We start from the raw sequence: 15,147 nt of genomic DNA, 5'->3' as shown, positions 1-15,147 counted from the left end.
TATTATGGGAACAATTAGAATCTATTTGGATGTCAGTGTTACACAGACAGACCAGAGCTTTTTTTATTAAAAAAATATTAAAACCCCCAGTAACAGGCCAGACTAATTAAGGAAAAAGCTTAACTCCAAGATGTGATGATGCCTTGTATTAACAATTAAAGCTTCCAGTGCAAATAACTCCAAGACCATGCTAACTGCTCTCCTGGATACTGATCCATGTAACCACCTCCAACCCACCCCATAAAAACCCTTTCATACACAAAAGGGGGACTTACAGATTTCTCTGTTCCACGCAGTCCAGCAGCATGTTGACCAAATTTTCATAGTTCCTGAGAGAAAGAGAGGGAGTTATCAACCACATAGTACTGGGGGATCCACTGAAAAACAGAGGAAAAGTTCCTCAACAAAGGTTTGTGAAGGTGAAAAGGAAGACGCACAGAGGAAATAGAAGCATAGAGAGAAGATGCAGCCCAACAATCCTTGGACATTCTGGATTTTTCAGTTCAGCCACTTTGGATGATGATGACATTAAATGTGCAGTTCAGGGAAGCTGAACTCACCTCAGAGCCTCAGAGTTCTTCTCCTTCTGTCGCTGAATTCCCAAGTGAATTTCCTCTGACCCCAGAGCTGTGAACTCTGAACTTGGCTGTCCCGAGTTCTGCAGCAGAACAGCCACCTCCCTGCACTTCTCTGGAACCTGTTGATGGACAGTGCAAAGATTTGGGACTTGAACTCAGAAGTTTTTAACATCTCTGCTTTGGAATCAGCAGAGTACAGAATTTCCTTGTCCATACAGACAAGCCTGAACACCAAGGAATTGGTCACTCACTGCAAAATCCAGTCCAATGGTTTCATACTGCCGATGGATTTTCTCTGCCAGGTCATCAAAGAGTCTGACTATGGATGGTTTTTCCAAGGACATGGCTTTGCTAAGCCCAGAAGAGACAATTGCTGGCCACGTCTGTGCAATGCAATCCCAGTCGTGCAGATTGGCCAAGCACACCCCACTGTGATTCCCAAGAAGACAGTATAAGGCACCCTGTGGAATCGAAGATGGGAGTTTGGGAAGGTTAAAGCACTGCTCATCCGAGATATCGACATAAGCACACACCCACACAGAATAAAAATTCAGCTGCAGCTACCAAATCATTAAAATGTCCCATAAACATTCAGTCTCACTGTCAAATTACTGAAGATTTTTGCACTGAGTCCTCTTCATTTAATGAGATTGGAAGCCCTGCCAATTAATTTATCCACAGATTGGCTGCCTGATTTCTCAATTATGTTAGAGGAGATGATTCACAGCTGCTTCACCTTGACTACAGCTTTTCAATTTCCATTCCATAACTTAAAAATAGTTGCTAACTCACATTTTGGTAATACCTGAGCACACAGGGAACATATTTAAACACAGTGTTTCTCTTGAAAACAGATCTAATACAAATAATTCCTTACACCAGCCATGCCTATTAGCCATGAAAATATCAGTCATGCTGATAAACAAGCAAATCCCACTTTTTCCATTGAAAATTCTCATGCAAAAACACTTTCAAAGGACAGCCACAAAACCAAGCTAATGAAGCAATACTTTAAATTGCTTCTGAGTGACATCTTGCCGGTCGGGACGCAGGAATTCCAGAACCAAAGGAATGATATCTCTGCAACAGAAATTGTAGGTTCCCAGAGCTGTGAAGAATGCTTGCTGAGCTTTACTTCTGACCTGAAACAAAAAATTTACTAGATAAAAATAACATCCTCGTCCATTTCAGTTACTTATGCATAAAGTTTTTATCATGTATTTGTGCACAGAAACAAAATTATTTGTGGAAGGCTGTAAACACCCCACCCTGCTTATAAAAATCTACTTCTTGTTTCTGGCATTTACATGAGAACAGCTCCAAAGTTACAGAAGATTCTTCATGTTGCCAGAAACAAGGTGTTTTTAAGATCATTTGAAAAGCAAACAGCCGGAACAACAGATTTAGGATGTAGAATCGCTTGAAGAGACCAACAAAACACTCCATAAATCTCAGTTTAAAAGGGGCTGCTCCTCACCTGCCCATAGGAACTCGTGGACAAACACAGAAGATCCCTGATCATCTCCTGGTGGGAAGTTTTGTATTCACAGCCTTCCATCGTCAGGGTTCTCAGCTGAATCCATGGGGAGCACAAAGAAAGGACAGATTGTTTTCTCATTTCACACATATAAAGAACACCAGAGCAGGAATATTGTTACGATGACATTTAGCAAACTATGCAAAGCAGCTTTTCAAGCAAATTATGGGGATTGAAGGGGAAGAATTACCTCATGCTGCAGCATAACCCTGTCGATCAGCAAGGCTCTGATGTGTTGTTTCTTTCCTTGAAGCTGTAAAGAAAGACATTTGGTTTAGATTTCCGTATCCTATCAGCAATAAAGGAACCTCAGCTTCACACAGCCAAGTCACTGACCCTGTTCTCCATTGATTTTTTCACTAGATTGAAACTTTTCCATCGTGAATCAAACTCATGTTTGTGAGACCCTTGGAACTGTAAAACGTCACTGATAATCTGTGGAAAGAAAGAGAGGACAAGAGTGATTATGTTGCAAAACACATCATCTTGCCTTAAGTTTTACAAATGTAAAGCATACCTTTATTATTAGAAACAAAGACTTGGTATCATCTTCTGAATGATCAAGAATGTAGCCTGCAATTGGGAGAAATGAAATTGATAATCAGACAGGAAAAGAGCTTTAAAAATCAGCAATAATTTTATTTCTGCAAAGCTTAACTTTTGGAATTGTAGGCAAAGTAAACAATACAATTTCCTCATGTATACAATCATACTGAAGTATAACAGTTGGTTTTTGTTACAGGAGTGATCAAACTTACGCAGCAATTTCCTTGTAACCCTTGCAATTGTTTCTCTGTAATTCTCCCTGGATAAATCTAAAAGAGAAAAAAACATTTTATGTTTATTATACAACAGCATAAAAAGCAACTAATAGTGGAAAGCCAGAGCAGACTATTCAGAACTGGCAGTATGAGCTATTATAAAAATAACCATTTGTTATATCTAAGGACATGGCTCGCATCAGTTTATCAACTCAGCTGCTTGGGTTTTATAGGTACACAACCTTCTTTATCTGCCTTGACAGCTGGTTTTATTTCTAAGTTCAGGCAGTTCATTTAGCATGTGGGAATTGAGGAACACACAGAGCTCCCATTACCAGCCAGATTCCCGCAGCAGATCTGTATCTTGTGTACCACTGCTGAAAATAAAACTGTGTGTACGCAGAACTCTGGTGTTGGTCACAAAATCCCATTTATATGAAGAGAAGAATCAAAATTATGGTTCTCCAAAAGAACCCACTGTTTTTACAAAAAAATAAAAAGAAAGCAATTTTTAAAAAGAAGAAAACAACACTTAGAGCCTGCCTGAACAGAACTGGGATCTACTCACCATATTCAACACCAGTGTACAGCTTTGTCTCTTCCAAAGACACCAGACTTGGGACCCTGCATGAAAATAAGCCAAGTATTACTACACATTACAGAAATCACGGAGTATGTGCATTTAATTCATTTTAACAAGTTAAATTTAATGCCAGTAGCACAAAGACTTCTGGATTTACTAACAGTATATCTCAGTTCTCACATTTATAAATGAACCATCCCTTTGGATCAGACTTTGTCAGAGGCAGGGACACCATCAGGCCACCTTGAACCCGGAATCTCTATTTCCCAGTTAACAGAACCCCATCAGTTCTATTGAACAGGCAGAAATTTGGTTTCTGTCAAACCTAAGAACACACACTGAAACACACATGGCTCCTTGTTGTAGGGAAGGACAGGAGCATTTGAGTCCTTTCCTGACAAGTGAATTTTCTGTATCTTGATATTTACTATCAGTGTTCCCTAAAGTAGCTTCTAGCAGCAGCTGCACGACAACAGCAGTAAGAAAGCACTAAAACCCAGCACGAAGGAACACAATCACTAGAATGTTCGGGACATAAAATAAATGTTACTTACAGATGAGCCACCCTTTCTCCTTTGAGAGGAGGCAGAATGTTCCCAGAGCCAATCAGGCAGTTGTGCACGATGGCAAGAGACTGCTGCACATCATCTCTTAAACAAAGAGGAAAACCTGGTTACTTATCTGTTAATTGCTTGAAAATAAACAAACCACATCTTTTTTGTGACGTTTTATGCAAGTTTTTTCTTTAGTTGCATCAGTTCTACACACAGGAGGGAGTGCTGCAGAAATCAAGCTGGGCTTTTTTATGCCAACCTAATTCTTTTCCAAACCCCAATGTTTAACTTCATTTTCCAGAAAACATGGGAGATTTTATATTCCAAAACTGTGCAGGTGAGATAAACTAATATGAAAATTGCTTTGAAGGATTTTATCTAAATCTCAGATAAAACCTATGAAATAACTCCTTACCCCAAGGCCAAGACAATTAGATCTTCCCACCATGGGGAAGATGAGGGAATAATTTAGGAGTGAATATTTTACAGTCTGAAGATAAATTAAAATGCGAAATGCAAACAACTTATTTTCTGTGTTACTTCAAAGAAATCTTGATGCTAACTCATCTTGATGCTATTATCATCAGCTGAACTAGGAACTCCAGAAATCCTAGAATAATATCAAAGTGCAACATTATAGAATTTTCCTCCTTACTAACTACTGTGAGTGGAAAATTCACCTTCTGCATCCTACCTGGACATTTCCAGCTCTCCAAGTGCATAGAGCTCCAGCCTGGTGAGCTCAGGCTGCAGGAAAGTATCCAGCAAATAAAAAGCAAAGCTTATTTCCTCAGATGAAGGAACATGCCACTGGATATCCAAGTTCCACAGGTCACCTGGTTTACCCCAGTCCTGTAGTAAATAAAGATGTTTCTTATTAATCAAGCTATTTAAATTGTGTTTAAAAAAAATAGTATTTAATATTCAAAAAAAAAAAAAACCCAAACACATGTGAACTAACTACTGCTATAAATTAACGTAGTTATCCTGACATTTCCAGGAAAAACAACACCATCAGAAAATCAAACAGACATTCCAATCCTATATATGTCTACACATACCCAGAAAATAACACATATCTGTAAGCACTAAAATGAAAAGGATTTAATTGAATCTAATTGGTCTAATTGAAATGTAACTTAATTATTCCTTTGACTGGACATAAATTCAGACACATTCTTAAGCACAACTCAGACTTTTGATACTCCCATGGAGAACAGAAAAGTCATTGTGAATGTTTTCAGTTTCAGAGGGGGAACTGAAAATAATTGCGTGATTGTTGTTTTTGGGGGTTCCGTTGATTTGTTTGTTTCATTGGGGGTTCTTTTGTGTTTGGCATTTGGGATATTTTTGTTTGTTTTTTTAAATGATTAACTGGCCCAACAGGATGTTTCTATCAGTTGTAAAACTGGACTAGCTTTCAGTAACAAGATTATCTGCTGTTGGGAATTACATAAAAACACTTTTCAGCAAAATGCAGTTGTATATTGAAACAGGCCAGCTGAAATTGCTGCCTTTAAACTGGAATATTGATAAATTGATGTCAAAGTCTTAACAGCAGAGCAGCACGTGACTTTTCACAGTTTCAGTAACTTTTAATATTGCCAGTTCTGCTTTCATTTTATCTCAAGCTCAGGAGAGAATCATTATTTGTTATTCGGCTGACATGTAAAACACCACATATCCTTGCTGTGTATTAACTTACTGTGTCATGCAATCATGGTAAAACACACATCATAAACCACTAATAAGTCATATAAAACTACTCAAAACTCTAAAACTACTCCAACAACAGTCAGTATTCATTTTTGGCTATCAATATACTTTAAATTAATCGTCATTTGCTCTACATTTCAAAGCCCAAAGCATCGCTTCCCATTGCTGCTACCACTGGTCAGAGATCTCCAAATAAAACCCTAAGAGCGTACGGGTTTTTTTTCCAAGAAATCAAAAAAAAAGTCAAATCCTCTAATCCTAAATAAATGAAAATCCTTGCCTTGATAGGAAAGTATTCAGAAAGAGGCTTGTCAAAGCCACCTGGCACACTGCAGTACTCTGTGGGGTAGATAAGTGTAGCAGAACGAAGAAGATGGTGCAGTAGGTTACAAGACAGAATGTAACCCTGCTTACAGGTTAAGTGTAGGGTGCGCTGCAGTATCTTCCCAAACTGCTCCCTGTACAATAGCAGCTTCTTGCCATCCACTCGAGTGATCTGGGGGCACAGAGAGACATTGCAAACATCAGTTTGGTACTGCAGGGCTGGACAGGGTCACACTGCTCAGCCCAGCTGGGCCAGGATCCATTCTCCAGCTCCCACTGAAGTTGCACGTGAACTGCTGCTTCCACAGCTGCTGGAAAAGTTTCCGTGACACCACCTGCTTGACCCCATCCCAAATTTTCTAGCAATACTCCTATATTTTCTTTAATTAATTTAAAAACATATATTTACAAAAAGCTTCTTATGTTTTTCCCTGCATTGATCCCTCTTCTTTCACTCCCCCTCAATAATTACTTTAATTCATTCCACATGCAACACTGTTTATCTGCTTCAAACAGCAGCCACTCATGTCTCATTCAGAGTCAGGTAAAAACCAGAAGCTCTGCAGTGCCATTCATACAACATTTACTTTGCTTTAATAGAAGTTTATTTTTTTTCTCCTTTCAGGGGCATTAAACAGGATGCAGTGACACACAAGCACGGGAAGAATGTTTTTGGGAATACCTCTGATAAAAGCTGAAGATTCCAGAGCAGCTCCTTATCTAGTTCTTCATCATGTAATACATCATCATCTAGAGGAACAAGGGATAAGCACTGCTGTAACCCCACTGCAGCCAAGTTTTCCAAATGAGCTCCATCAGAATCCAGGTGCTTCCATCCCAAAATCTGTCTCCCAACCCCCCAACTCACACTGCACCCATGTCCAACTGGAAGTCATTGTAGCCAATGTACCATCCTGAATTTGATGAATGTCTGGAGACATTTCAAACTGCCACATTTTTAAGTAATTGTGGTCTTGCAACCTGACAGATTTTGGTCTTGAAATTACACAACTGCTGGTGTGGATTTTTTAGTTGAAGTAATGCATCTTTCCATTGCTGAAATGAACTTGTGGAAAACACCCAGAAGTTTTAGTTATTATTTTAATGTTTAACAAAAATCAACCCAAAAGCAAGCCAATAACACTGGGAATGTTAGAAACTTACTGCCTGTGAGGTGAGTTATGACGTTGCAGCAATGTGGTACAAACAGCTTCAAGGACTCCTCAGGGCGGCACTGCAAATGGCACCAGAAATAATCCATTTTAAAACAAAATACCTTGGGGAACTCAGCACACACACTGATAAATACCTAAGACCAGATTGCATCCCAACTCCAATTCAACCTTGAGTCAGCCTGACTTCACGACTCTCAGTCAATAAAACCTAAGTTTAACATAACTGCAAGATAAATACTGAGTGAACTAACCTCTTGAAATATTGCTATATGCAACCCACCAATTTTAGAAGACATGATTTAAGAGCCACCAGTATTTACATTAAAAAATACAGATATTACACAGGAAAAAGTAGCAGCACTGGCTTTTTTCTTTTTTAAACTAAAGAGGGAGTGAAATTAAGAGCATTTTCTCTCACTTTTACTGCAGCTCGGCACATATCGGCAACCATTCGACCAGCTACTCTTGTCTCAAATATATTTGAAACAGCAAAGTTAAAAACCTTCTCCAAGGCAACCTAAAAATCAGGACAAAAAGATGGAGGTTGCTTTTAAAGAAAAAAGCAAATTAGGTATCCCAAAATATTTGTTATTACACAGAAGGCAGTATCTCTACATAACCCTGCATTCTTTTAAACCAGAAACCCACAACAATTCACATGAAAAAGAAAATCAGCGTAGAGACGGAGAAAGCAGCTCTGTGGAAAGCCTGAAATGTTCCCTTTGGGAAGAGAGGAGGTGGATAACTCTTGATGACTAATAGAAGTTTAGGGCGATTCTGAGAAACTACACAGAAAACGTTTTCCAGGAATAAGTCACAGGCTGATGACAGGAAAAATTATTTCACATGTTACAGTGAAGGAAAGCCAAGACATCCCTTAGTTAAGACATAATCAGGGAATTAAGTAGCAACAATTTAAGTAGCCAGTGTATTTAAAAGCAGATTATTTCCATCCAATGCTTTGCCAAGGCAAGGTGAACTATATAAAATGTAAATCTCATGAATACTTGAATCATGGACAAACAGGAAAAATACAAATTAAATACTTAATGACAACAAAGAATTAACTTAAGACTTGCATTTACGAAAAGATTCCAAACAAAAATCATACCAAAGTGCCAATGTTCAAAATGTACAAAACCTGGCATCTCCAAATATATATACATTTAAACAGATAGAAATGTGCTAACCCAACCTACAAGGAAAGAAGCTGTCCACGTAATAACCCGGATTCTCCACCCTCTCCCTCTGAGTTATTTTAATCCAGGTAATTTTTCTGATCCCATTAACCATGCAGCTCCTTGAACAGCCTCTCTGACCCAGGTGAAGAAATGGCAGGGAGATGGAGAGAAAAGGAAAGCAGAGGCTTGGGTGGGGCAGCATGGCCACCAAGACATGAAAATCCACAACCTAAACTGATACAGGGATAAAATAAACTGTTGGAATGATTTCTCCTTGTGTTTATCATCAGTTTGCAGGAGAGCTCTGTAGTGACTGGGATAAAATCATAAACCAAACTGCCATGAAGTCAACCTCCCCTCTCAGCCCTTTCCTTGGTTAAATGTGGAAGTTCACATTCATGAGGGAAGGAAGAATTTGAATGCACCAGTTGTTGCCAACACAAAATTAAATTTCCTAAAAGAGATGAAAAGTCCACGTTCTACATACCTTAAAGATATCCTTTGAACACTGGGTAAGGATTGTACTGAAAGTAGAAGAGAGACCCAGTTCCACCAGACTCTCCAAATGAGTCATTTTTTCTGTTTCAGTCTCCTCTCTGGTTTGTTCTAATGTGCTGCTCTCTATAAGTCCAAAACATCTACACAAATAAATGAAATGGTAGGGTTAGTAAGTAAAATGGGAAAGTTTTATGAAGTTCTTAATGCCAAGCTTCCCCCTATCCTTAGCTCACTCACCTATCCATAAACTGCAGCACAAAATCCTCAAATTCAGCAGATGCAGAGCACAATTCTCTTTCCACCTACAGTTTTCCAACACGAAGGAAACACACAAGGTTGGCTTTTATTAAGGAAACATAATAGAAAGTTAATTTCCTATATCAACTACTTCCAATGTCCAAGTGAAAACATCCTCCAGTGCATTTCCCACCATACAGACTCAAGTGCTCCACGAAACAGTTATTACATGTTCCTGACACTGTCCTGTCCCAGTTTCCTGCCTGGATGTGTATCCAAATAACCTCTCTGGTGAAATCAGGTCTGCCTCCATGGATACAACCTTTGGCCTCACCACTGATCCTCCTTTGTAGCAGGAGGTGAGCGAGTGCCAGGAGTGCTGCCAGACCTCTCTCTCCTGGCAGATATTGACAGTAAATATTCACTGTACAAACTCCTCTTCATTTTTGAGTGCTGCAGCTCTGGGACAATGAAATTCACCTTTTAATTTGGGCAACCTGTGGCTCTCTGAGCTACAAAGTGTCCCAGGAGCAAAGAGGTGTGGTGATAAGGGGAATAAGACTCACTGTCTAATGCTGTTACTATCTCTTGACTAGAGGAGATTAACAAGTATCTGGAGGGAAAGCAAAAGAATCTCAATCAGGGAAGGGAAGCAGGACTTAAAAGAGGAGCAGGGGTTTATTTAGGAAGAAAACAGCCCTGAAAAACGGGAAAAAAATCGAATGCACTATTTAAAATAACTACACAGACAAACCTCCTCCTCAAGGCAGGGAAAGCTCCAAGTCAAATGACACCGCACAGGGCCCTGAGCAATTTAGTTTTGACATAAAAACATTAAACTGCCTGAATTTAACACTCTCTACAACAAACCGTGACGAAGAAGCATTGCTAAAGCCAATTTGCACACTGGTGTCAGCTCCACTGATAGAAACAAACAGAATTAATATCTGTGCATACGCTGCTAGAAATTAAACTGAAAACTAAGTTACAGCTCTGTTTTTATACCAACCCAGCACTCTTACCTCTGAAAGATCATCTCTTTCTTGCAATACAGATGAACAATCTACTAAAGGCACCAGAGTAGAAAATGTTGCAATGAACTGGAATGTAATCTGTTGAGAGGTACAAATAGCTCTTTAATGAGTGTTACTCTATCTACACATTAAAAAGCTTTTCCAGTTAAGGTATGGGACCTAAAGCAAATTATACTAAAAAAAAAAATCCAGAGCTCTATTCTTCCACCCTAAAACTTCAACAGGTATTTCAGATTTTATATATAAAATTAAACAGGCAGCACTGTAAAAATAGTCTCAATTTTCTAAGTAACGTAGCCATTATTTTGTGCTGAACTTTAAAGTTACAAAACCCCAATATTTACATTGTTTTAAGTCCATTAATATGAATTTCTGAAAATACAGACTTTTTATAATTTAATATAATGAAAACCTAGGGATAAAGAGCTTCCTTTTGATCTTAAAAGACCAGGAATATTTGCTAGGAGCTGGGAAGCAGCTGTTTAATCTTGTTTTTCAGAGCTGCCCAAAAAGTCAGTACAATCCTTCTCACAAGCACTCTGCACTGTTCAATGAGCCAAAGAGGCTTGTAATACTAAATTTTTTTGAATAAAATTGTGCAGAAAAAAAGACTGATAAATTCTGGACATGGGAGTTACCCGCTTACACAGAAATATGAAAATATTTCTACATAAAATACAATATTAGCTAGTTGGCTGGTTATCTCCTAAAAAAAGGCAGTATTTGTACACTCACCATGCATTTGCTGAAGTCATTTGGGTCCACCCCAGGCAAGGCTCTCATCAGCAGAGGTAGCATGTGTGTGGGACCCTCAGGAAACCACTTCCCCCCGGACACCAGGCTCCGAGCTACTCCAATGACACAGCTCAGGGTGGCTGTGAGCTGATGAGGCTCTGTCAGGGTCTCAAGTGCAGGATATGTTCTGCAAAATGGGAGGCAGTCAGACTGGCAACAGTAATGTTTCTTAAGCCTTCAAAGACAATAGAAGCGGACTGCACACGCTATTTTCTGCGTTGAAGAAGAAAACATTTTAATGTTTCCAAAATTGTTTTGTCATCATTTTCCAATAGATTTAACACTGTTTTGTTACAATGTTCCTTCCATTGGATCAGTGCTATCCACCACCAGTTTAAGATTAAAGACCTTGCAAGCAGCTGCAGCACAGGAACTAACAACTGCTCCTGCATCCAAAGCTACCACGATTTCCCTGTTTGGACTTTGAGGCAATGACAGCTGTAGGGTTCTTGTGGCAAACACGAGAACGTGCCTTGGCTGCCTCTAAATTGAGAAGGGATCTCTTCGTATTACTACAAAGTCCAGACCTCTTTATCAAAACCTGGGAAGTTACTGTGATTTTTAAACCTTTTTTTTAAAAAAAATTAATACTTTTTAAGCAAACTGCATAACAACACTTCCTGTTGTTACCAACAGCCTCCAGTTCAGAGAGGAGTCACACTGCTACCACTGCCCTCCGTCACCCAGAGCACAGCACACCCAAATAAACTGGAACTGCAGCCAAGGCAAACATTCCAGGGATAGTTTGAACTACAGAGCAGATGTTGGGTCTGCTCTCAAAAAGAAAGGGCAGCCCTACTCAGCACTGCTGTCCTGCTTGGAACTGCTGGGCTTGGGATGTTTTGTAAAAGAGCAGATTTATCAAGTTTTTACAAACAGTTGAGTAAGGGTGGTGTGGAACACGGGAAGGGCTCTTCAATCAAACTCATTCCTCTGCTGTTCTGTTAAAATACAAAAGACTGCATAGGGAACATGGATGGGGGCTAGGAGGAAAGCTTTCAGTGGAGAAGGAAGGAGCAACATTTTTCTTTGGCAATTTCAGGCACTAAGGCATTAAAAATAGCACAAACCAAGTATTTCACAGAGGCACACAGTCTGGCAACTACAAAGTCAGCAATGCCAGTGATTTTAAACCACCTGCAACATGCTCGGAACCAAACAGAAATGTAAAACATATCCTTATTGCTACACAAGCATCCCGTGTATCTGGAACCTACCAGGTGGCTTATGAATAAGGATGCAAAGTTGCTTTTTCAACTGATCCACCCACTATCTGATACAAAATGCTCCCAGAAACGCAAGCCACCTGAGGACTGCCTACCCTAAAGCAGATGAGCTGTCAACAGCTCCCAGAACTATTCCACTTGCCAGGTGATCAAAAAAACCAAACAGCAAACAACAAAACAAATCAAATGAATTAAAATAAAAAATTGAGTCCTCCCTTGCTCCCAGTTCTGAGATGACTGCTCAGGAGGGTGTATCAGCAGCTCCTCTCACTGCAGGTATTCGCTCACAGCAAGCAATTAGTTTATTATTTAATACGACTGCTTTTCCTATTTATTTCTTGGGAAGGGCACACGAAGTTGCAATGTTCCTGCAAAACTTACTTCTCAAGTACAGGTGGAATTACTAATTCAGGACGCATCAGTGCAAGGTTCTGCAGGGCTTGGGCAGCCTCCAGGCTTCCAGTTTTGCTGAACATTGCCAGGAGAACAGGCTGGATGATGCACTGCACAAAGTCTGTCACATCCTGGTCCGTGAGTTTGTGGCTCTCAGGGACAGGAGTTAACCAGGTCACCTTCTTGTAGCGCTCACGGTGCAGCCTCCTCACAACACCACTGGGCAACCTCTGGAGCAGCTTCATCAGTTTGTTCTGGGAACAGACCAGAAACGCTGGTCAGTGGCATGGCAGCAGCACAACCTGGCTGCTCAGGGCACAACAAAAAATTTTAAGGCAAGATCTTGGAATTACACAACCACAATAAAGGAAAACTCGGAAGAGCTCTAAAATACAGCATTCACGATTTATTGCTAAACTTCATTTCCCAAAGTACCAGTAATTGTGCTGCCAGCACTGTCTCATGATTTCAGAAGTCATGAAAATCACATAAAAATTATACAGTCAGGAATCAAGATTATTAACCAGTAATTAGGACATCTTTGTGAGCATTCTCTGTACCTTCAGTGTAAGCAAACACCCTACTCAAGAACAAGCCAGCTCCCTTGGCACTGCTGTGACCAGCCTTGCTGTTTTAATCTCTATTTCCCATCAGCTGTCACAGGGAGATTCTCACATTCTTTAACAGAAGATTCCACTAGTTACACCATCTAAATGTTATGCTTCAAACTAGACAATGCAGTAAAAATCCTGTTTGCTTTGTTTAATAGAATGATAGAATGGATTGGGTGGGAAGGGACCTCAAAGCTCATCCAGTTCCAACCCCCTGCCACGGGCAGGGACACCTTCCACAAGACCAGGCTGCTCCAAGGCCCACCCTAGATTTTGATAACTTGGAGACAGTAGATCAGTAAGAAAAAACCCTCCATCACACAGGTAATACTGATGGCATGTGTCACCCTCATTTCAAGTGCTGACTTCTTTTTCCTGGCTATATCAGACTTAGATGTCTTGTTTTGGACCTCTGCACTGCCATGAAAATAAAGAGCATGGTTTGAATGACAGTGCAATCATGGACCATGATAATTCAAGTCTGCAAGCACCACAGATCAACAGACAATTTGGAGCACACAAGGTTGAAAGGTTGAAATCCCAGCCCAAGTTCTTGTCTGGACACTCAAACCACTCAACTCACCAGCCAGCGCCCGTTATTTGAGGGATGGTAAAAAGAGGCAATGCTGTTGAACAAGCCAGACAAGTGCTTCTGCACCAGCTTACTTGGTCCACCCTGAAACAGAGAAACCACAGAATTTCATCACACAGGCCAAGATAAAATGAACAGGTAACAGCAGCATGAGGCACAGGTTTGTTCTCCCCACAGCAAGACCTCAAAGCAGCAAATCACATCCCACCCCCAGCTCAGCACTAAGAGCAAGTTCTCTCCATCCCATCTGCTGAGGCTCACACTAAAACAGGTGCCTATTCCTTTCCAAAATGCCACAGGCAGCAGCTGTGAAACAAACCTTTCCAGCCCTGTTCCACACTGACAGTAGAAGGACGGACTTGAAAACATAATTTGGAAAAAAGAAAGCCTAAAAACACACTTCTGCAGCGAGCTCGGCAGAACAAATACTCATCTTAAATACATGTTTCAAGCTTTGCATTAGCTTTTGTTTCATTTTATGAAGTAGCTACTCACCATCATGGCTGTGATCCACATGACTGCATGTCCTACGTCGTAAGCATTTGTTAAGAATCTTGGAACAACCACCTGATTGCTTCCCACGGGCAGATTCAAACTCCTCAAAATCCTAGTAAAAATCTGACGACAAGAAAAACAAACACTGGCATAAGTTAATTTTCAAATCCAAAGATGTTTTAAAAAACCAAACCCGCCTAGCAAGATAAGTAAGGGATGTCATGAAATGAGCATTGTTACCTTTGGTACATATGGATCCCAGTCTATGTACCCAATGTTGTCAGTGGCCAAGCGAGCAAAAAGATTGACTAAATGCTGAAAATAACCAGAAAAAAGGGAATATTCATTAGAATATATTGAGAATAAAAGATGCAAAGCCCACCAGCTACTTCACATACACAAGATAAAAGCTACCCATGGCAGTAAAGCACTTGGGAAGGGAGATTTCACTCCATCAGAACCACCAAGACATGTTTCACTGGCCTAAAATAACATTTATACAGGGACATCAAAGAAAATTCCACCAACTCATCCATCTAGCTTTTCCCAATATTTAGCTATTTAGGACAATTAGTTCCTGCAAGATCCATCCTACTCAGTGCGTGCTGCTGGCTGTCACATTTGTGTGCTTCGGTTTAAACACATCAGTGGCTTGTAAAGGTCACAGGCATCAGCTGTCAGCTGGGAGGGCAGTCTGTGACTGCCCATGAAGAATTAGATACTCCATCACCAGAAGACAGCCCCAGGAGTCCAAAAGGGAACTGGAAGATGTCCTCAGGAAAGGGAGTTATCAGGACTGAACAAAAAAAAAAAAAAAAAAAAAAAGGAGATGAAGTCTCACTCTTGTATCCTGAATG

At 40.2% G+C, this 15,147-nt stretch overlaps 1 protein-coding gene across 1 annotated transcript in view; it reads right to left on the bottom strand.

Annotated features, from left to right (window-relative positions):
• PSME4 (proteasome activator subunit 4) overlaps nt 1-15,147 on the bottom strand; it is a 43,989-nt gene that overhangs the window by 14,585 nt on the left and 14,257 nt on the right. The window contains exons 7-30 of the mRNA XM_032103854.1: nt 14,531-14,605; nt 14,291-14,413; nt 13,787-13,879; nt 12,581-12,846; nt 10,914-11,100; nt 10,167-10,256; nt 9,145-9,209; nt 8,897-9,047; nt 7,647-7,745; nt 7,218-7,287; nt 6,736-6,803; nt 6,010-6,225; nt 4,708-4,865; nt 4,014-4,109; nt 3,445-3,500; nt 2,874-2,930; nt 2,633-2,688; nt 2,452-2,550; nt 2,306-2,368; nt 2,056-2,151; nt 1,589-1,720; nt 830-1,039; nt 561-697; nt 276-329 (exon numbers count right to left, since the gene is read on the bottom strand). Coding sequence (XP_031959745.1) covers nt 276-329; nt 561-697; nt 830-1,039; nt 1,589-1,720; nt 2,056-2,151; nt 2,306-2,368; nt 2,452-2,550; nt 2,633-2,688; nt 2,874-2,930; nt 3,445-3,500; nt 4,014-4,109; nt 4,708-4,865; nt 6,010-6,225; nt 6,736-6,803; nt 7,218-7,287; nt 7,647-7,745; nt 8,897-9,047; nt 9,145-9,209; nt 10,167-10,256; nt 10,914-11,100; nt 12,581-12,846; nt 13,787-13,879; nt 14,291-14,413; nt 14,531-14,605 — 2,717 coding nt within the window. The remainder of the gene's footprint in view (nt 1-275; nt 330-560; nt 698-829; nt 1,040-1,588; nt 1,721-2,055; nt 2,152-2,305; nt 2,369-2,451; nt 2,551-2,632; nt 2,689-2,873; nt 2,931-3,444; nt 3,501-4,013; nt 4,110-4,707; nt 4,866-6,009; nt 6,226-6,735; nt 6,804-7,217; nt 7,288-7,646; nt 7,746-8,896; nt 9,048-9,144; nt 9,210-10,166; nt 10,257-10,913; nt 11,101-12,580; nt 12,847-13,786; nt 13,880-14,290; nt 14,414-14,530; nt 14,606-15,147) is intronic.

This window comes from Corvus moneduloides, chromosome 3, assembly GCF_009650955.1.
Source record: "Corvus moneduloides isolate bCorMon1 chromosome 3, bCorMon1.pri, whole genome shotgun sequence".
NCBI classification, from domain to species: Eukaryota; Metazoa; Chordata; class Aves; order Passeriformes; family Corvidae; genus Corvus; species Corvus moneduloides.
The sequence above is the reverse complement of the archived record's forward strand: the minus strand, read 5'-3'. Positions and strand labels throughout refer to the sequence as shown.